Raw genomic sequence first — 21081 nt, 5'->3', positions numbered from 1 at the left:
AGTACTCTCCTCACAAGCTACAGTGGAGGTGCCACCACTACACTCATCCCCCTAAACAGCATAATTAACAGAGCGCATAATAAGTGACAGCGATGTATGAAATGAACAAGATGCTTTCATTCTCTGATCGTTTTAATGCAACCTTCTCAGCATTTCTAAGAGCTCGCTTGTGCCCTTTGAATAAGATGTTTGAATTTTGCCTAGGACTCTCAAGTAGACATGATATTTATGTGTGTGTGTGTGTGTGTGTGTGTGTGTGTGTGTGTGTGTGTGTGTGTGTGTGTGTGTGTGTGTGTGTCTGTGCGTGTGTGACTGAGTGTACACGCTCTTGAGTCAACCCACCTCCAGTGCTAAAATCAGGTTGATATAGCATTGAGATTTTACAGGTGCCAGGGCTACATTTGGCCCTCAGTCTCTTTGTTTACGTAGCTGACCCTGGCTTCTTGAATCTGAGCTTAGCTGGTAAAACCTTCCCGAGGCAGTGCGTCCACCAGGGCACTCACTGTGATCTCTAGCTCTGACTTTATCCATGCACTGATGAAGCATCAGGCACTAAAAATTAGCCCGCATCTATTATTAATGCACACTAATCAACCGTCATGATGAATGATTATGATGTTGGTGGTGATTCATTACTTGGCCAAAAGAAATAACAACATGAAAAGTGCAAAACAATGCAATTTCACATCTGGGCTCACACAGACCTAAGGAGGCATATCCCTTTGAAAAGTTTCCCGTGTAGATTAGCAGCCACTTGAGACGGCTAATTGCCTGCAGCTGAAGGGCCTAATTGAGCCGCTGCAGTTTCAGGCCTATTTTCATACAAATCATGGCACACATATAATAAGCTGAGCGGAAATACAAACAACCCGCGTTGCCTAGACCTACAAAACACATCAAAGGGCGTCTTGCGCATTGCTTCCTGTTTGCCGGCGCAATGCTAGAAAGGGGGAATTGCGAGGCTCCAGATGTATGCTAGTCAATCAATTGGCAATTGGATACACGAGAAGCGGGATCTGTTTGGTTTTTAATGGAGTGCTTGAAATGAACGCCGAGATATTAGAAGGGGTGAGTTCTCCATGTTTGGCATTAAGGGCATTCCAGTCAGAGCCATGAAACCTGGCAGCAGGATTAGAAATGTGGCTAATGAGAGAAAAGACAGAGTTAATAGAATTTCAGGACCGAGTGCTGAATTATATTTTAAAAATAATCATGATTGCTGGGGAGTGGCTGAATTAGATGCAATTAATGTCCCAGTTTAGTTTAGTTTATTTACCAGGAACTTGAGGTAATTACAAAAAGCATGTCATTTTAAGGTAAAGGTACTTAACCAATAGCAAGATCACATGTATTCTACATAGAATATTTGCATGAAATCACTTTTTTCACATTACTATTACCAATCAGAAACTTCAGAGGGAAATTCCATATTTCTAATGTGGATAATGAATAGCTTTTGATTTTATTAGGCTGGACATTTTAAAATATATGAACATTAATTAATGAGATGATTCTATTATTTAAATTTTTTTGTAAATAACTTCTTTATGTAGAAGAGTTTTGCAACTTAAATATTTATAGGTAAGGATAGCTTTTAACTTTGTACATTGCTTATATACAGTAGTTTGTACAGGCATGAAGTGACACTGCACTTCATCTGCGCAGTGACACTGCACTTCATCTGCGCAGTGACACTGCACTTCATCTGCGCAGTGACACTGCACTTCATCTGCGCAGTGACACTGCTCTTTACCTATACAGTTGCACAAGTATGTGATTCATGCTCATATAAGCATTGCAAGTGAGCTTGTACACAAGGTTAATTCCCCCCAGAAAGGTGTGTGCACTCAGCCCACCTTTGGGACATTATCTTGTATGCGTCAGAGAGGTAGCAGTTGATGTTTTCCATCTGAAAGGGGTCAGCGTCACAGATCTTGTCATCAGTCCGCCCATAATTAGCACTCTCAATCATGATGACATCACTTCCTGGACAGCGCAGGTCGATGGGGTAACCCTCACAGGACAGCTCCCGCCTGACCAAACCAAACGGCAACGCTGCCCGACTGAACCCTAGGTGAGGAATAGAGAGAAGGAATCAAAGACAAAATAGTACTACTTTGACATATCAAGTGAAAAATTGGGGGAAAACACCCTGGACATTATTTCAAAGGCTGCCAGGCTGACATTCAGATGAATGAGACATTCAGACCTGTGTAAGAAATGAATACTGGTGTTGGAATAAGTCTTGAGTAAAAAACAGTACACAACAATGAAGAGTCAAGAAAAAAATGCCAGATTTAACACTGGCAATGAATGAACATCCTTGATAAATACATTTTACACAAGAGAAGTCACCCCAGGTCATTATGAAAATGAAAAATATAATGTATAAAATTACATGCGATATCTTAGAGGAATTGCAATATTTCAGAGGTTTAAAAAAGAAATGACCAAACAAGCATCAACAAAAAGAAACAGGTAATTCTATCCATTTTACAGCTTTGGCAGTAAGAGAGTAGACATGTGCACGGCTGAGGAGAAGTAAAGAGGGGGGCTGCGGGGGGGGAAATCAATACTTTTGCTTTGTGTTCTGCAAATGTGAGCAGTGCCAAATAGCTGTGCTCAGGGTCTGAAGCAAACTACTCTCAGCAAATCATTTGGAGGGCATTTTTCTTCTAGCACTGTAATGTCAAACATGAAGGGGCCAATTTTAGATAAACAGGGGTCCTTATATTGCAAACAACTCTACATGTGAAATTTCAACTAAAATGCAGAAGCTTGCTAATTGCATGGAGCAAGCAAAGTAAACCCAGTGAGAGTGTGTCGGCATTAACTTAATATTTGCCCGAGGTGGAAACCCACTGGTAATTCTCTGACAAGCAGATGGTCCCTATGCTTTCTTGGTGCAGTTACACTCTGAAGTGGTTTAGCGCCCTTGTGGGTGGTTTGGGATGTGCTGTGCTGAACTGGAGATCAGGACTTTAAGCCTGAACAATTTATTAATCTATCATGCATGTCTTTTTGCTAAATAGGCATACTGCTGCCTCTGCGGTGTCTTTTTATTATCTGTATCAGCACAGATAGTGCTTTATATCAGTATGCTGTAGGCATAGCATACAGTATGCTATAGGCATAGTATACAGTTAACAGGTCTCACTAGCAAAGCAAACTAGTTTCTGACAGTCAGAGGAAATCAGTATGGACTTGTATCCATGGAACTGAGAACCTATTCAGTCTACACCCACTCTGCAAGGCTGCAGAGTCTTTCATGAAATTCAGCAGCGCTAACGTTCCTTAGCAGGTTCTATCTCTGACCTTGTCTGGTAGAATAAGAGACACACTGAAAAGAATATGTTATACTTAACATTTGTATTAGGATCAAAGCCACTTACAAAATACTGGCCACTTCCTTGGTTTCCAGCAACAGAAAAATGAAGTAAGTGTTCTTTGTGCTTATACACACAAACTATAAAAATGTTACACTCTAAGGGAATATTCAACTAAATTCAGCTGTGCAGTGCACTTGATTTACTTAATGGCAATATATTCGATTAGGGAGCACATACAGTAGCTATTAGCTCGGCACATTTCTTTTAATTCATGCTCTGAAAGGAACAGGGAAATTGTTTGACACTCGCTTTGCCTATTCAGAAGTCACTGCTGCGATATTCTTTAATTATACAGCGAAAAAAGAAAAAGGGTGAGCAAGAGTGCTTTTTATGATGGCATTTCCGGCTTGGATTTTTTGACACACCGAGATGTTTTCAGCTGTATTGGAGTACACTGACAGCAAAATGGATTTAAAATTACTTTAAAAAGTCCACTCGACTGCATTGAATTTCTGGATGACTGAGTCAACAATCAGACAGGGGAGGAGTCTGTATTTTTGTTGTGTCCTCTCGTTGTGACTTTGGGATTCCAGTGCGACCAATGCACACTGACACAATGAAAGTGTTGAGAGATGATGGGCATTCACTTCAAAGCTGTCATACAATATGCTATAATTCTTTTTTTTTTGGGGGGGGGGGGGTTATATAGTTTTGTGGCATGCTTTTAAGTGAAGCAAAATTCATTAGAGGGTTTGGCTTGCCAAAATCCTTCAGTAGAAAAAAAAACCCCTGCAAACTAGGAAGAAACCTGACACTCAATATAACGTTGGTGTACTTCCAGTTCACAACTAAAATCAGAGTCAGCAAACATCTTGGGGCTTAAAAGCACATCTACCAAAACAATAAATGTTAACTTTAAATTTCAGTGCAGTATACATTTGAATACGTAACAAAGCAGTTCCCTGTTTCCATGTTCCTTTTTGGGTTTTTCTTAGAATGGCTGATTGCTTTAGCACTTGAAATCATTACACGTTTGCCTTTTTTTCCCTGGCCTATATTTGTGTGAGCGTTTGTCAGACTCAACTGAGAGATTACACGGGACATCCATAAATCAATGTGGCTGCAGCACTGTCCGTTGGCCACCTCCCACTGTGGCGGAGCACAGTGAGCCCTCGCACGCCAAGGTAGAGCCACAGGCGCGATCTGGCATGGCTTGCCAAAACCACCCATAAACTTCATGTGAAGAGTCCTGCAAAAGCACTCACATCTCCGAGCACTGCGGTTCTTCCATACAGCGCTGACTTTGTCGTCTCGTGCTCCTATTCGTTCATTTCGGCCCTTTAAAGGAAACCAGAACATGTTGAGGGCGTGGGACAGGGAAGAACTGCCACTTTTGTACAGCTTCAAATTAATGAGTAATTCTGCCATTTTCTTTGTGGCCTGGGATGACAGGATTATAACGCACGATGCCCTTCCTGTTCGCATGTCTGGAAATGAAATAGAAATAATTGCTTGTTGTCTGAGCCTCAACATGGCCACCAAAGCAGTTCATAGATCATGATGTCAAGGCCTGTTTCATAAACAGCTTTCCAAAAGCCTAATCATTGATTAGGCTTTGTGATGAAGTACTTTCTCAGCCTGACACTGGGTGATCTTTCAGGACAGTGGGAGAGACAGCCACTAACTAATCAATAGCTTGATTCCAAGTATATTTAGGAAGACATCTTTTTTTCTGACATGCAAATATAATGGAACAGCTCAAATACTGAAAGACGACTCAGAAAAGCAACGTGTGCAAATTAAGCTAAAGTCTGCACCATGGACATTAACTTGTAGGCTGCTTTAACTCGGCTCCTTTCATTTCATGGAGCACACATGTTCTACAGCACGTCTTTAAATAAAATGTGTCCTTACAACTTGCCAGAAAAAGGGGCCCTATTGCTCTTTTGAGATCAGCCCTGATTTTTATGACACATTTAATGTTTTGACACTTTGATTTACTCGTGCAATTGGCTTTTTCCAAAGTATGTGGAGCCCAGTGGCAATCAGTCAGCCTAAACATTTCAAAGTCTGTACACACTAATGGAAGTGCAGAATTTCTATTTAAAAACAGCTCAAAATAATAAAGCTGTATTTTCCTATTGTCCTCATCCCAGTTCAGTGATTTATTTAACATTTTGTATTACTATTAATTTAAAGGCTCCAAAAAGGCCCCAAAAAGGCATTCAGTGGTATGTTTTTAGTACTTTGAAGAAAAGTTGCAGTCACAACCTAAAGCACACACCTACAATGTTCATGGGAACAAAGACAAGTTCAAAAAGAAAAGAAGACGGTTGAGAAGACTGCAAGCAATTTCAACTACATGGAATAATCTTTCGCTAGAATAAACCAGAAGTGCAGGCAATTATGTTATCTGTGTTGTGGAGTCAACAAGAACCAGACCTTGGACTGTTTCGTGGATTTACTTACTTACCTAATTATTTAACTACTTATTTACTTATTTGGTAAATAAATAACTATCTTCCTATTCAAACTGAACCATCTGGTTTCAGGAAAAACAAAAAGGTTCAGCATCCTTACCATTTGACATTTATTTGCTTGTGTGTGTGTGGGTGGGTGGGGGGGTACGTGCATGCGTGCGTGTGTTTGTTTGTGTCAAGGCTGTAAGGCAGGCTGGGTAGCAGAGAAAAGAGCACCTCAGTGACGTGAGGCAAATTTCCTTAATGAGGGCCTCTGGACTCACGCATCTGCCTTTCGCTGCAGCATGCTCTGTAACACACAATGAGACCAGCGAAGCATACACTGCTCTTTGCACTGCAGTCTTTTGAAGTGATGCACAATAAGAGCCTGCCTGGGTCAAACTGTTTGTGAGAAATATTGTACTGTATCTGTTTCCTGGTTTACGCTAACATCTTGATTAGCTTGTCACGTTCCAAGATATAAAAGCAAAGGTTCTCAAGAAGAGATATCAACCTTTGTGTTTCTATATCTTATGCTCTCATGTCTAGAATATTTTTTCTCTGCGTTACGGTACAATATCCTTTCTGACCCATCAATGTGTTTACTACCTATCTTTTTACTTGTGAAGCATCCTAACCCTACTAAAACACAGGAAAGTGAACTGTACCTGTCGGTAGTCAGTCAGGCCTTTAAAAAGTGAGCGGCTCTGTGGACCTTTCCTCTCTTTCTAATTAAATAACAGGATCAGAGGCAGTAAATAATATATTAAACAGAATGCTCGATTTCATTGCCATAGCAACACCATAATCGCTGTGATCTCCCCTCCATCCTGGCCTTGTTGACACCAAGTCTTATCTGGCATTCTGGTCAGTCACCATGAGGGTCGTTTTTCAATTCCTTTCAGGCAGATAGGTAGCCAACTCTGAACTCTGGGCAAGCAGGCCCCGCGCCACCACACAATGCAAGCCTTTCAGAGCCGAGCTTTATCAGTCGCCGCACTGTACATGACTCCACAAATCTGGTCAATGCAACTTGTGAAAGGGGGAGACCCTTTTAATCACGGTTCAAATGCACAGATGACTCCTTGGTCCCATTATACTCCAAAGTGCTCTGTTCCCATGTAAATATTTGGGTAAATACAGGGTGCTATTGTGCAACTGTACTTCAGCGCTGTAAAACAACACTTATGATACTTGTGTTTTAATTACAACGGATTATGGAGTAAAATAATGTGGGCTACATTACTGAATTATAGTAACATTATCAACATTACCCAACAGAAATACTGTCTGGATTCTTTTTCAGAAATCATGTGTTTATTTCACATTATTCATTTTGTTTCACAGCATTCCTTCAAACTACAGCCTACAACTCTGACATCATCCTATTTGCACAGTTTGGCACAGTAAGCAGTAGCTACAGAGTTCCACCACAGGGGCCACAGTCCCAAGATTATGCTCTAATTCACTTTGCACCTTTGGGGTGACATTGGCCCATTCAGAGAGCAGCGGCCAGGCGAGAATGATCATTTGACGGGGATGGTGCCCGGTCTCTGCGGCGCAATAATATTTTAATCTCCTCAACGAGGCAAATCAATTGGAAAGTGACCATCTGCCAGGATATGACTATCAGTGAAGTGAAGGTAATGAACATGCAGGGAGTGATTAGGATCATCATCGTCTTCTGCGGCAGCGTACTGTTCTAATCTCCCTTGCACAAAAAGTGCTGAGAAGCCAGATGACAAACATATGATTCACTTCAGCACATGACCTAATAAAGAAATATGCAGTTTTGGAGAAATTTGCCAGCCATCACAATATGTTTTTTTAGATCTCTGCATTTTTTTTATTACTTAGTGAGTCCTATATGAGGACGATAGATAGATAGATAGATAGATAGATAGATAGATAGATAGATAGATAGATAGATAGATAGATAGATAGATAGATAGATAGATAGATAGATAGATAGATAGATAGATCTGTATTATTTTTTTAGAAAATGTGGATGTTTGTTTCTAAGTTCTGGTGTGAAACTGTTCTGACAGTGTTTTTGGGATGGGCAAAAGAATGGAGGTTTCATGAGATTATCTAAGACTGACACTCTGCATTCTTCCCCACGGAAGTGCAAAAAAAAAAAAGAACCGAAGACACTCCTAGCAAGTGTCAAGGCCTGTTAATGTAGTCTGGATTGGGCTTTGTCCTGACAGTGGCATACAACTACTTGCAAACAAGCTAGCATGGCTAGCATTGACTGCTATTCTTTTGCTCTCATGGGTGACAAGACTGCTTGCTGAGGGGATTTCGGAGGGAAATAGAAAACCATGCCATACCGAATCAGGCCAAAACTCAGCTTGAGTTTTAGAGGGTTTTCTCTTTCTTTTTTTAGTCCTTTTTATGTTCACCACTAGCACTAAACACTACAGAAGTCTATAGAAGACAAAGACACCCTAAGTCACCTTTCCTCCCACAGAGCTGATTCCATAATCCAGCAATATCCTTTACAATAGCATGTTGTCTTAAGGAGTTTGGTTTTCGCAAGAGAGAAAAGTAGAAAGTGATGAAAAAATATTGTGGATATGAGTAGAAATATTCCCTGTTGGGGGAGGAGGTTCCACTAAAGCTTAGCTGACCTGTGGACATTCCTCCAGTTTTGGTCCGTGCAAACATCTGTGGCATCCACGACCCAAATCTTAGGGTTTATTAGCCAGACAAGCTGCAATGATCAAATTTTAAACCTTGCTCACTTTCCCATGTGGAGCACCATAAATAGGAGTCTGGCTTCTCTGGCAAGAGCACGGTGCACATTGCTTTGTGAAGCAGCCAATAGACCATAGCCTCTCTTCTCTGTCCCTCCTCCTGCTGTGGTTATGGACAAGCCTTGATGGACACCATAAAACTCGAGACAGGAAAATAAGCAGCCCATCAGTGGTGTTCAATAGGCACAAGAAGGCAATATGCTCCCTGATAGTCAGACTGAGACTGCTGTGGTTCCTGGATCTGAGATTCATTGGTATTCATGACCACGGTTTGCCCCAGTTCATTTACATCTTTCTCTTCCATAGCAACAGCAGTTGGGCTATCAGGAGCATCTTTGATACAGGTGCGTACTGGTTAACAAAAAAAAAAAAAAAAAAAAAAAAAAAAGAAGGATTGAAAAAAAGACAAAGTAAAATAAAAAACATTGTCATTTAGCTCGAGATAGACATTCTAAAAAATATACCCCACTGTTTTTTCCTTTTCGCTGCTGGGGTGGTTCCTTTTAAAATCTAGCTTCAGTCCATCAAAGAAGGTGGAGATAGGATCTGCCCGCTAGAGCAGCTCTCCCTCCACCTCCACCCCCTCATGCTTCACCCACGGAGATACGCGCACAAGCACACAAAAGCAAATTATTGTGTACATTACTAGCATAATGGGAACACTGTCTATCTACATGGGTATCAATAGAACCTTATCACTTTTGAGGGCAACACATTCCAAAACGTTACATGGGATAGAATTATTCACATAATGTAAAAGCTTCACCTTACACTATAACTTGTGTAAACCATATAGATATAGACATAGATATATAAAAGAAAAAAAAAGGGTGCTTATATTAAACCCAGAGCCTGTGGGTTGCATGTCCTCTTTTCATCATATCAGAGAATCATCTTTAAGCCTAATTAAATGCAATACACTGTATCAAGGTCATAAATTCGCCTTTTACTATGTTATTGACAAAGCGTCATTTCTATAGGCAACTGATGACTTTCTAACACCGCCTCGATTCTGAGCCCCAGTGGCTTTGGGGGCTTGCTGAAAGACTAACACGTGAGGACATGAAGTGGAATGAACCTTATGGAACATACTTGGCCTTTTTTTACATTCTAAAAATAGTCCACACTATTCTGGGACTGCAAAAATGCTAATGAATGAACTGTCACTCCTTATCTTCCCATTACTCTTCTCTTTAGCTCCAAAAGCCTTGGTTTTGTAAGCGTATTTTTTATATCATTCACTTTGCTGCTTCAAAATGGCCAAGTGATACTTATGGCTGAATCTATTAAGTTTAGAGGCACGCATACATCTTTTCTTAAGTATAGTAGACTTGCCAGATGCACAACGAGGTCATTGGCCTAACTACAAGTCACTGTTAATGATTTGAGATCTCCAATGGTCCAATAAACCAATAGACCATTTCGTCCTCCTCCAATCAGTAAGGAAGTATTCTACATATATCATTAAAGATAAGGGTGTGGGCTTATTGTGTTCTTTCCCCTTCCCTCGCTCCCTTTCTCTCTCTTTTCTCACCCTCACTCTGCCTCCCTCCCTCCCTCTCTTTCTGACTACCTTCTCTGTCACTAAGAGCAATGTGCCCTTTCGTGTCAATACCTCGATGACACATTATTCAGACATTGCTTTGCCTGACCTCCACCTGGCATTTAAACCCCTTGACCAGCAAGCTGTTTGCTCTGGCCGACACCGCCGAACAAGCTCAATCATTTAAGCAACGGAAGCCTCAGTGAGCCTTTAGCCTCACTGCAGAGGTCTTATGAGCGCCCTGTGTGAAAATTCAGTTTAATTTAAACCATTAAAGGGCTACTTCAACCAAAAATGACCTCAACTTTGGTCTTTTATCATCTTATTAGGCTAGTCATTTGTCTGTATTTGAAAATGTGCCGCAGAGAGAAGAGGTTACAGCATGCAGGGTACTGTGCTTTGTAGGAATTGGATTGGATTTGCATGGGTTTAATATTTGACTGTAGCAAACCAGTTGTTTTAATTTCAATTGAGCACTAAATCTGGTGCAAACCCCAATCTCAAAGGATTTATCTACTGAATGTCTTGAACATTTCTAGTTACCGCCACTCCATGTCTGGGATGCCTAACATGAAGAGGGAGTTGCAAAGTGCTGTCAAATTGAAATGAGAAAAGGTGCTTTCTGTGGAGACTGGAATTGTATTTGACAAGAAAGTCTAAAAGAAGCCTTAAAAATTGCAGACCAATCAAAAACAGGGTGGAAAATGCAGCAGAAAAAAAATGCACTAAGTATTGAGGCCTACTGAAAGTATTTCTTCATATTTTAGAGCTGTTCCATCAGTTTTTGTAAGTAATTTACAGATTAATGAATATGAATTGATGAACTTCATGAAAGACACATTAAAATGAATTAATAGAATAATTATAAATGACATTCTAGCCAGACTGCCAATTCTTCGTCCTCTCTTAATAATTGACATTCCAAGTTGTAAATTTCAACCTCATTCACTAGCATGTCAGAACATAGTCTTACAGCCTTGCTATGTCTGGCTCCGGCAATCTCCAGCTCAAGGAGATGAAATGACTCACCAGGTCAACCACTGACTCACAGCGTGAGGTCATTGTGATTCTCTGCTTGTGTTCAGGGACATAGCAGGCCAGTTCAAATCCAAAGAAAAATAAAGCTCCTCTCACTTCCACAGCTGCCTCCCACTTTACACATGCACGATGCGGGGTCGGATGAATGTCTGATGTGGAGCACACATTAATGGAGTTCTGATTGCTTGTTTCCACAGTTACAAGCAAAGAATTTGGGATAAATACTAGCTATAAATTAAAAGGCTTTATCTGGAATTAGACAAAGCTGCTTTGTTTAAAAAATGGAGACAGTGCACCCCTACCACATGGATTATACCAAGTGGAAGTAGTTAAGAGGAGTGAGGGAGGGATTAATTTTTCTGATTTGGAACACGGCCCTTTGTCTTGAGCAGAGTAAGCATGCTACCAAGGCCACTGACCTGGCGACTACAAAAGTGGACAACTTAAATATAAACGTAGCCAAATATATACAACCTAAACAGCTGGTGTAGAGGCAATAAAAAATAGAAATACTGCAATATAAATATATTGGCACATTCTATTCAAGCTACAAATGTGTGTGTGTGTGTGTGTGTGTGTGTGTGTGTGTGTGTGTGTGTGTGTGTGTGTGCGTATGTGTGTGTGTGTGTGTGAGAGTGTGTGTGTCTATATATATATATATATATATATATATATATATATATATATATATATATATATATATATATATATATATATATATATATATATATGGGAGGTTTTTTGTTTTTTTGTTTTTTTACAAGTGGCATGTGATGCCATATCACGCAGCTTTGCTCCTACTCCAGCCAGTTTGAATGGAGCAGTGATCCAAGCTGGGCAAAAGGACACTAGTTTCACTCAGAGACATAAATCACAACAAATATCCTCAATACCTGACAATACATCAAAAGGACTAATGGTTAGCCAGCTTGATTCCCTGCTGAGCACAGACAATCAGGAGGCTAATTAATTAACGCCAGCTTATATATTTAGAAACTCCAGTATCACCAGCTGTAAGTCACAGCTTGATATGTTACTTTAACACGCTTGTAGTAATGGAAACTAGTGTCTGTATATGATATGCATCTCTCCGTGTCTACACAGCATCTGTCTACTGTGTACATTCTGATAAGTCAACTGGCCAGGAGCTCACCAATTGGAGACTGCAAAACAACATTAAATATTTTTTAAACATTAAATACCTGTAAACTCATCACACACTATTTATTTTCAGATATGATATCTTTAGCTGACCAGTTTCAACTCTGTTGAAAAAAATCTTTATTGTGTAATACCAGTTTCAATTTAAATTTGCTAAAGTGGTATTGCTTGCTAAATTTAAATTTGCTATAGCAATTCTGCTTACTTTAGTCAGGGGATGTCTAGGTAAGGCTTAGAGAAGTCTGCAGGGACTGTTGGTTCTGAGAGGTGCTCTTAAAATTAAACTTTGTGCATGTGTAGCCCACAAAACTCTTTCTGCTGCCTCATGGTCATAAGAACTTCCCTCCACCTGCTTGCTGCCAGCAAGAAAATCATCCAGAACAGTACGACTGACTGAAAAACAGCAAACCACTAAACCCAGCAAATACTAAGTGGAAGAATTACATTTTGCCAAATTTTAAAATAAAATTACCAAGTTTTGGAACTGTCTGTCTCTGTAGAACTAAACTCTTAGCCAATGATATAATGCCATGATCATAGCAATTCTAAGAAACTTTCATCTCCAAGTTTACCTAATAATTGAAATGTTTATCCGAAGCCTTTTCTGAATACTTCAAAAAAGAAGACAATACACAGCCTTCCAGGAATCACATTTAAATAATGTTCAGGACAACATGACCCTAATGCTGCATGTCCTAATCATCTTAAAATTCCACAGTATTAAAGTAACAAACAGGAAACTGGTTCCAGTTACCCTCTGACCCTCTAATACATGCCTTCTTTTTCTCAGACTTCACCCCCTCTTATATTCATACTATTTCTGGCAGTCTGCTTCGAAATGGCCTACAACTGTGACTCTTTCAGTTCTGCTGCAACACAAGTCCCCACAACTGTGAGCAACGATCAAACATTTAAGCTGTTTTGGAATTACATGCAGCTAGCACATGGTGTGCCTTCAGAGACGGTGGGTCTAGCTCTTTCAAACTTAAGGAAAGGGAGAAACACAAACAAAAGGAGTGGAAAGATTCGTATCCTGCTGCAGATGAATCTTTCAGATGTACTTCACTCACATTTCATGCCAAGCAGTGCTTTAATACCGCAATACAGTCAGCCTGCATGGGACGCAAAAAGGCAAAACAAAACAGCAAGGGTTTCATGGCTCACTTCGGCCAAGATGCCGTCTGTGACAAGAAGGGAGGAAGATAAGGCAGGTCTCCTTCTTCCTCTTTAGACTTTCTGACGGTGTGGTCTGCTGCTATGTGACTCTGCCAAGCTGATCACTTGGGATACGTTTGTTAAAGGCCCGCAAATGGGCCCACGCAGAGACAAGACAAGACAAAGCATAGAAGACAGATAGTGGGGGAAAAAACCAAAAAACTAAATAAAAAGATAGGAGGGATATGGGTAGATGACAAAAACAGTAAACTCAGTTCTCGTCCAGGAAATGAGTGTCCTCGTTCTAACCCCAGTGTGCATCATTAAACCCCTTATCCAATTTGCTGTCATTAAAAAGGTTTCAGCTAACACAAGCCCATTTTTGGAGCCTTACATTACTTTACCTGGAGTGTCCCAGGTCATGCTTAAGGCAAACAGCCACAATAAGACACTGAAAATCTTCGATTTCCAAAACTTTTAGTTGTCTAGTCTCCTCATACATAGCCTAAAGAACAACTGGATGAGCTTCCAAGAAACCATGTAAGGTAAATTACCATTGGCTAGCTTACAACGGCTTTAGCCAGTTTCCATTGATACCCATTTGTTTCTATAACCATAAACTTGCTTGGCCAGAGATTCCGAGCTCGGACTGCAAGTCCCTGCTCAGCACGATCCCAAAATAGACAAATCATTAATACAGACCAAATCAATACTGAGTATCATCGTAGTCTCATCAGGGATACAGTCTAAGACATCCCACAATATAAGTTAGCAGTGCCTTTTCTTTTTTTTTTTCCTGCATGACAAACACAAAGCGGGAGCCAGCTCTGATGGGCCTTAATCCATCAAATCCCCCCACCCTTTCCCAACTCTCTCCGCTCCACCCACCCCCCCCAACCTTAACAGCAAATCCTAATGAGGATCTGAAGGGCTCCGCTGGGTGGGGGCCTGTGGCAGCAGTACCACCTTGCTAGCAGCATGTCCTCTGTCCCATTGTCCTCTTATCAGCCTCATCAAGGGAGGAGTGACTGCCGATGAAAGACCCGCGCCACATTGACGGCCGATGGCGTATTGACCCAGCAGCAGCTTAGCACTATGGGTAGGCTGATCCCCTAGCCCGATACAAAATCCCTGTGTGACGTCGGGGAAGTGGGGGTGGGGATGGGGGGTGTCAAAAAAATGAAGGAAAAAAAAAGAAAAAGGAAAGAAAGACTCACACAGAGGTTGTTTACTGTGAAGGACAGAACAAAAGGATCACACTCCGAGTCTGTTTTAATAAAGGCGTGCTCTTAAGTCTGGCCGAGAAGCTGACAGGCCAGGACTGCAGACTAACTTCATTAGTTCACTTAACTTCATTAAGGACTTTAAGTCCCCGGGTTTAAGTTTATGCCAACTGGCCCTAGAAAGAGGATTTCTTAAAAACAATGAGCCATTTTATGAGTAGGAATATTGTAATAAACCTCTCTAATACACAGATAAGATTTTACGGGATGTCGATGGTACAAGCATTTTAAGTTGCAGGCTTACTGATGCACGTTAAGCTTTACAGGATGATTTGGCTCTTTTTGTTTGTTTGTTATGGCACAAATTTCAACTTGACTCCCTAAAGCAAGACAAGCACAATCTGCACTGAATCTAGTACTGATGGATACAGGGCAGAAGCTGGGGGGGGGGGGGGGGGGGTGTATATCTTGTTTTTGCATCTCCAGCAGGAATATTTCCATGTTATTCACTAGACCAGCAGGAAAGACAAAAGCCCAGGACACAGTGACACTTGGTCTGGCAGCAGCAACCCCCACCCCGATCTTCTCATAAAATATTTGCCTGACACCTGTGGGGCTGCATGTACAACCCTGTCAATTGTACCACTGACACCAAGCCTGGACAGATGCTGTCTAATTCTGTGTGTGCATACTCATGTGCAGCAGAATCCACTGCAGAAAGAAAGAAAGAGAGAGAGAGAGAGAGAGAGAGAGAGAGAGAGAGAGAGAGAGAGAGAGAGAGAGAGAGAGAGACAGAGTGCGAGCGAGAGCATGAGATAAATGAAGAGTTGGGATTTGTCACTCTGCCCCCTTTGACATGTACCAGTGTTAATCACCACACATTCAACAGAACCCTCTTTCAGAGAAGAGGACAGACCCCTCAATTTAATCTAAATCTTAAAGACTAGAAGAAAAGGAAGCTGTCAAAACCAGGACTCCAAACCAAGACTTCTATTTAGTTCCAATGTCCGAATAGATCTTTTGAGAATTACTAGGTTGCAATTTGGGACCTAATTTTTGCAACGGTGACACTTCTATAGGCTGGGAAAAGATAAGTTATTACCTTAAATTTACATTCAATGATTAAGTCTATCATTTCTTCTTGAGTTTAATGTGACAGTAAGCCTGTCACCTTAAAAATACTTAGGAAATAATGTACTGTTGTAAAAACATGATCCCAGCTTTGCACTTTTATTCCTGATTCATGAGAACACCTGCAATGCAGCCTGTCACAACTATGAGAATATAAACAAGGACTTATATGAAAAACTATTGCTGATTTTGCATACTTCATCAAAAAGATCAACGGCAGGTATCTCAACTGTTCCAAAGAATCAATAAAAGTGTCACAGTGTACATTCTTTTTTCTACAGAAAGTATGTTTAGAAAAAGAGAGAGACAAGATACTGAAACAAGGTAAAAGTCTTTCCTTGAAACAGAAGCTATGAATACAAATGAATTACATCCAAGTATACAGACAGCAGTCAGCCCTGGAAAATTAAATAGGAAAGATGAGATGCAACGTTTCTGGGGGATATACTGGAAAGAAGGAAATAACCCTCGAGCAATTAATCTTTTGAAGCTCCTACAGAAGAAAAAACTTCCAGCCATTTATGGCTATGGCAGTAACCCATTTAATTCAATTATAAAATGCATTAAAAAGATATTACGGCTGGGGTGGAGCGTAATGAAGCATGTTTACTTGGGGATATTGTTTATAATGAACAGTTGTTGGGCTTAGCCCTATAGTTAGAAGAGGACATCTGAGCAAATATAGGAGCAAAGATAACTCAAACAAATAGATGAGTCAGATATTCGATATTGGTTTTAATTTAATTGAGAGCAAAAGCAATGCATGTTTAATGTTAATGAAGGTATGGTTCCAAGAAGTTACACTTTTAAATGTTTGGAATGTTTGTGCTTTATATTGGCTTAGAATATCAAAGGCTATATTGGTGTTTATGCATCACCATCTTCATGAACCCTAAAGCTTACTAGACAAAAAATAATTTTGCTATATCTGTGGATAATGTGGAGTTGTTTCATGAGGCAAATATGGATGCCTATGTATTAATAAGGATTGTAACAGTATAGCATAGATTCTTACCTTCAGTGCTCTGCATAACAGCCAAAGCAAATATCAGGCAGCAGAGGGTAGAGAGACTCCACACTGTGCGTGCCATCGCGCTCCGCTTGGACACTCTCCTTGTGTTTGCACGGAACTCACTGCAGTCACAACAGTCTGTGAGCACTGCTCCCACAGACGCTCATTATTGAGGTCCGCACCTGCAAAGTAAGCCAGAGTCAGTCATCAGCGCAGAGGCCATCACTGCAGGTCCCTGACGGTCGTCTCCATCCAAACCGTGCCCGTTCCAGCCCGTTGTTTATTCTTAAAAAAAAGAAAAAAAGAAAAACAACTGAAAAGGAGTACAAATCCACAAAAGCTACAATAAGCCAGGACTAAATCCCAAAGAGTCAGTGCCAGTAAAGGGGGCACACCATCTTCCAGATGACAGAGCTCGCAAATCTGAATCTTCACCAAAACACACAACGTCACTGCCGCTGCACCTGCTCCGTCTGTGCGTACGTACCTACACCCGTGCCTGCACTCTCCCCCGTCTGCTCTCTACCCACAAGGATGTCGGATCCCGGATCGGGCGCTAAATGGCACAGGGCCCTCTGGCTGAAGCTCGGAGACCACCTGGACGTGCGTCCGTCTCTGTTCTCAGCTGTTTGCCTCCGTCTGCATGTTTACCCCTCCTGCCTGTCCCGGTGCTCTCTGCTCATAAAGCCACTCACACCCCTCGCAGGGGAGCACAGTCACTCCAGTAACAAGTCACTTAGGAGCCCATTAACACCACAGAGCACACCCCTCCCTACACTCTCCGCTTAAGACGCACTTGAGCAAACCCTTCCCTGCTCTGCACATACAGTCCAAATCTAAGGTATTTACTCTGGTCTGCAGGGGAAAAAGGAGACCTGTGGCAGGGTATGCTTTGATTACTCAGAACGCTACAATTCTGAAGAATCCAAGGCTATAGTTTTGACCAGTACCTATAGCATATATGCTACAAACTGTATCAGACAAAAACACATAAGAAACAAAAACAACAACATCAACAACAACAAAAAAACAATGTACTTTACTATGTGTGTAAATGACATCATTGGTGACTGGAACCTATGTATGTGTGTCCGAGACATTGTTTTTCACAGTCCATCTCTCTGGCACTTTATTTCAGATTACACAAATGATTCGGAAGGCGGCATAGTTGTGCGGCAGGGTCCCAGTGAAGGAAAATAAATGCATGAAACGGGAGGGCCGATCCCTTACACGGGCAGATGGGTGTAAGGCTAAATCGACGACAACAGCTCGCTACTTTCATAGCTTTGTGTCATGCTGAGAGTGGTTAACATGCTGATCAGTGCAAGGCACCGAAGGCACGGACTGAAGCGGCCTGTCTGCCTCCCGTGCACCTCATTAGACGCGCCGGGGTCTCTCTTCTCTGCTGGAAGCCTTATCTTCTTAAGCTGTGGAGAAGGCCGCCGATCAACACCTGTTAAGTGCTTCAAACGAGCACTGGCGATCGAACCCCGGCCGGAGAGCAGGGGGGGGGGGTTGGTTGGGGGGGTGGCTCTGTTGCACTTCTTTTTTTTTCTTTTTTTTTTTGTTGCCGTTGTTGTTGCATCATGAAAAATTATAACATTCATGTGCAAAGGACTGGGCCTTTGAAGTCTGATGTATAATCTCAAAGTGCATTCCGGTGGGAGGCTCTGGACGCCTTCTCTGATGATACGACTTCGAACTGCATCCGCGCATTCGTGGGAGCTCCCTAACACGTGGGGAGATTTGATGCATATGTTGTGAAATGGCAACCCATGCCGCACCGTGTTGACTACATATAAAACTAACGCAAACAGATGTTTAAGTGCTTTGAAAGATGGGACGCCAGAGGGGCATCGACCCAGAAGCTGGAAACAGCTGTGCACCCCTGTGCAGCTGCTCTTTAAAAGCTGAAGATGCCGCAGACAGGTCCCTCATCAAAGGGGCTGCAGAAGTGTGCATCGCCAGAGAACATTTGTTGCTCTTCCACAAAAGAGGAGTGTGGGCAAAGAAGGTAGGCATTAAAATCAGGGCTGAAAGGGACAGTTTGAAATGTTAATGCCACAATTGGGGGGGAAACAAGACACAGATGTGAAAGAATGCAGCATTCCTTTGACACGTTCTCTCTCTCTTGGCCGAGTATGGGCCACCAGAGGATAAAGAAAGAGGTAGGGGCCATTCAGGGCAATGGAGCCTGAAATAATAGGCAAGGGACGAGGGAGTGGGGGCACAGATGGGAGGTAGGAGTGTCTACAATGCAAGATTGACAGCTTGCAAGTCTTGCTTGACCTCTGAATTAACCCCCGAAGCCTTTGGTGAACTAAAAGAAAGAGCCACAATATTGATTGTCAAAGAATATGACAAGTGTATAAAAAAGGTGCAAGCCAAAACTGCGCGTTACTCTAAGACAAGTGCATGGGCCTAAATTAAAGATGTGCACACACATTAGAGTGAAGCTTGAATGCACAGGAATCCGAGGAGCCCTGAACTTCATAAGCTGACGCGTTAAATGTTTGTCACACAAACCGTTACCTTTTGAATTCACCATTGCAACATTATCCGTATGGGGGCAGCATAAATCAGCCTTTTTTCTCTCCAGTGGTGCGATATTGGGTCAGTGATCAGATGACATTAGTGTCCCACTGAGCCAGATATCGGAGAGGAAAATCGATCGATGGCTCTCACATAGGCCAGCTGATGTAGCTCAACATATGATGATATGACTGACCCTCTGCACTCTGACTGCTGATGAACTGAAGATGCTGAATTAAAAAAAAAAAAAGCTATCGTTGCTGTATTTCAAGATTTTTATCTTTTCTATGTGGGTGCATGTTATGACAGTGTTACATATCAACATCAATGTTCCAACTTACTTACTGCCTACAAGACTATGAACTGGTCTGAAACACAGCAAAATGGACTGAACATTCTATGTACAGTCTACATTATAGTGTATGTATACACCACTGATTTTTAAAGGCAAATTAATGTAGTTTTGTTTCAGTTATAACACTTGCACAGTAAAACCATCCTTTGATGTATGATGTTTTACTAATGGTACCTCCTGTATATCCATCAATTTTACAGCCCACTCAATTCATCAAGTTCAGCACTCCCAGCTGGTCGGAATGTAATGGCATAGAGCAAAGCCATAATGCCCTTATGCATTTCAGACATTAAGACATCTGAAGTACTTCATAGAAATGTTAAGCATTTTTTGAAACCTCTTTCTCATTGTTACTGCAGCAAAGGTATTTTCAAAGTGTGCACACTACAGCCATGTTAACACAAGATTAGTCTCAGTATCAGATACTCTGAGATCTGCAAGAACACCTGGTTACCGAGCAAATTGAACTTTGGAATTGAATATATATTGGTATCTGGTTGTTTCCACATAATTTTACAACTGCACAGATAATCCATCACTCAAATAAGCCAATGTAACAGGTTATGTTGGCTCCCAAGAAAATCATTTACCAGACACAACAGTGAAAAGATATCTGTCTGCTACATTTCTTTAGGACAACACAAATGCATTTGCGAATCTCCCTTCCAAGGTATGACAGATTCACTCAAGTGACTCAATAAAAGAGATTCAGAGACTTTTGTTTAAGCTTGCTGATTACCAAACGAGGTGTGCTTGACATGCTTATCACAGGGTTATGGCGAGAACTTGATCTATCAGGCATGACCCATGCAGTGGGAGTGTTACGACCAGCTCACTGTACACTGGAGAGCAATTTAGCAAATGCACATGACTTGCTGTTTGAATCCCCACCTCATATTTCAATAATGCTGTGTATGGCTCTGATGTTCTAGGAAGAAAGTGACTGACATCCCATAAGAAGAATTCCACAGCTAATTCAACAACTCTAGTAATATGTATCATTATTATTTCTATTCAAGGCTATAGCGAAAAATGAAATATGTAAACCATTTGGGGTAAATGCGTACATCTATGTTTTTGTAGATTGTACATTTTAGACGTTAAAACTATGCTTTGGTGTTTACAAAGGAAGTCGGCAATTATTTCTCTTCGCTGCTTGCTCTACATTCTCCTGCTTCATCTCCATCCCTTCCACAAACAGATGCACTTTACACATTAATCAGAATAATCAAGCCTCTTTATGGCATCTGAAGTGCATATCCACCCCCTTGCACTGGGCTGAGGGGGTGGAGGTGAAAGAGGGATAGAGAGAGAAAGAAAGAAAGAAAGAAAAAGAGAGCAGGGAGAGGGGGAGAGAGAGAAAAGTAAACAGGAGGAGAGTAAA

The 21081-nt window shown here is 41.4% G+C and overlaps 1 protein-coding gene across 24 annotated transcripts in view; it reads right to left on the bottom strand.

Moving 5' to 3' along the window:
* The window catches only part of adgrl2a (adhesion G protein-coupled receptor L2a), an 80557-nt gene that overhangs the window by 44671 nt on the left and 14805 nt on the right, over nucleotides 1–21081 (bottom strand). For all 24 annotated transcript variants that reach the window (XR_003411110.2, XM_027017354.2, XM_027017358.2 and 21 more), the window contains exons 2-3: nucleotides 16814–16992; nucleotides 1857–2070 (exon numbers count right to left, since the gene is read on the bottom strand). Coding sequence is in view for 23 of the 24 variants with exons in the window: in XM_027017354.2 (XP_026873155.2) it covers nucleotides 1857–2070; nucleotides 16814–16889 (290 nt within the window). In the remaining variant the exon portion in view is untranslated. The remainder of the gene's footprint in view (nucleotides 1–1856; nucleotides 2071–16813; nucleotides 16993–21081) is intronic.

This window comes from Electrophorus electricus, chromosome 26 (assembly GCF_013358815.1).
Source record: "Electrophorus electricus isolate fEleEle1 chromosome 26, fEleEle1.pri, whole genome shotgun sequence".
In the NCBI taxonomy this organism is placed as follows: domain Eukaryota; kingdom Metazoa; phylum Chordata; class Actinopteri; order Gymnotiformes; family Gymnotidae; genus Electrophorus; species Electrophorus electricus.
Note: the sequence above shows the minus strand (reverse complement) of the source record. Positions and strands in the feature narration are given on the sequence as shown.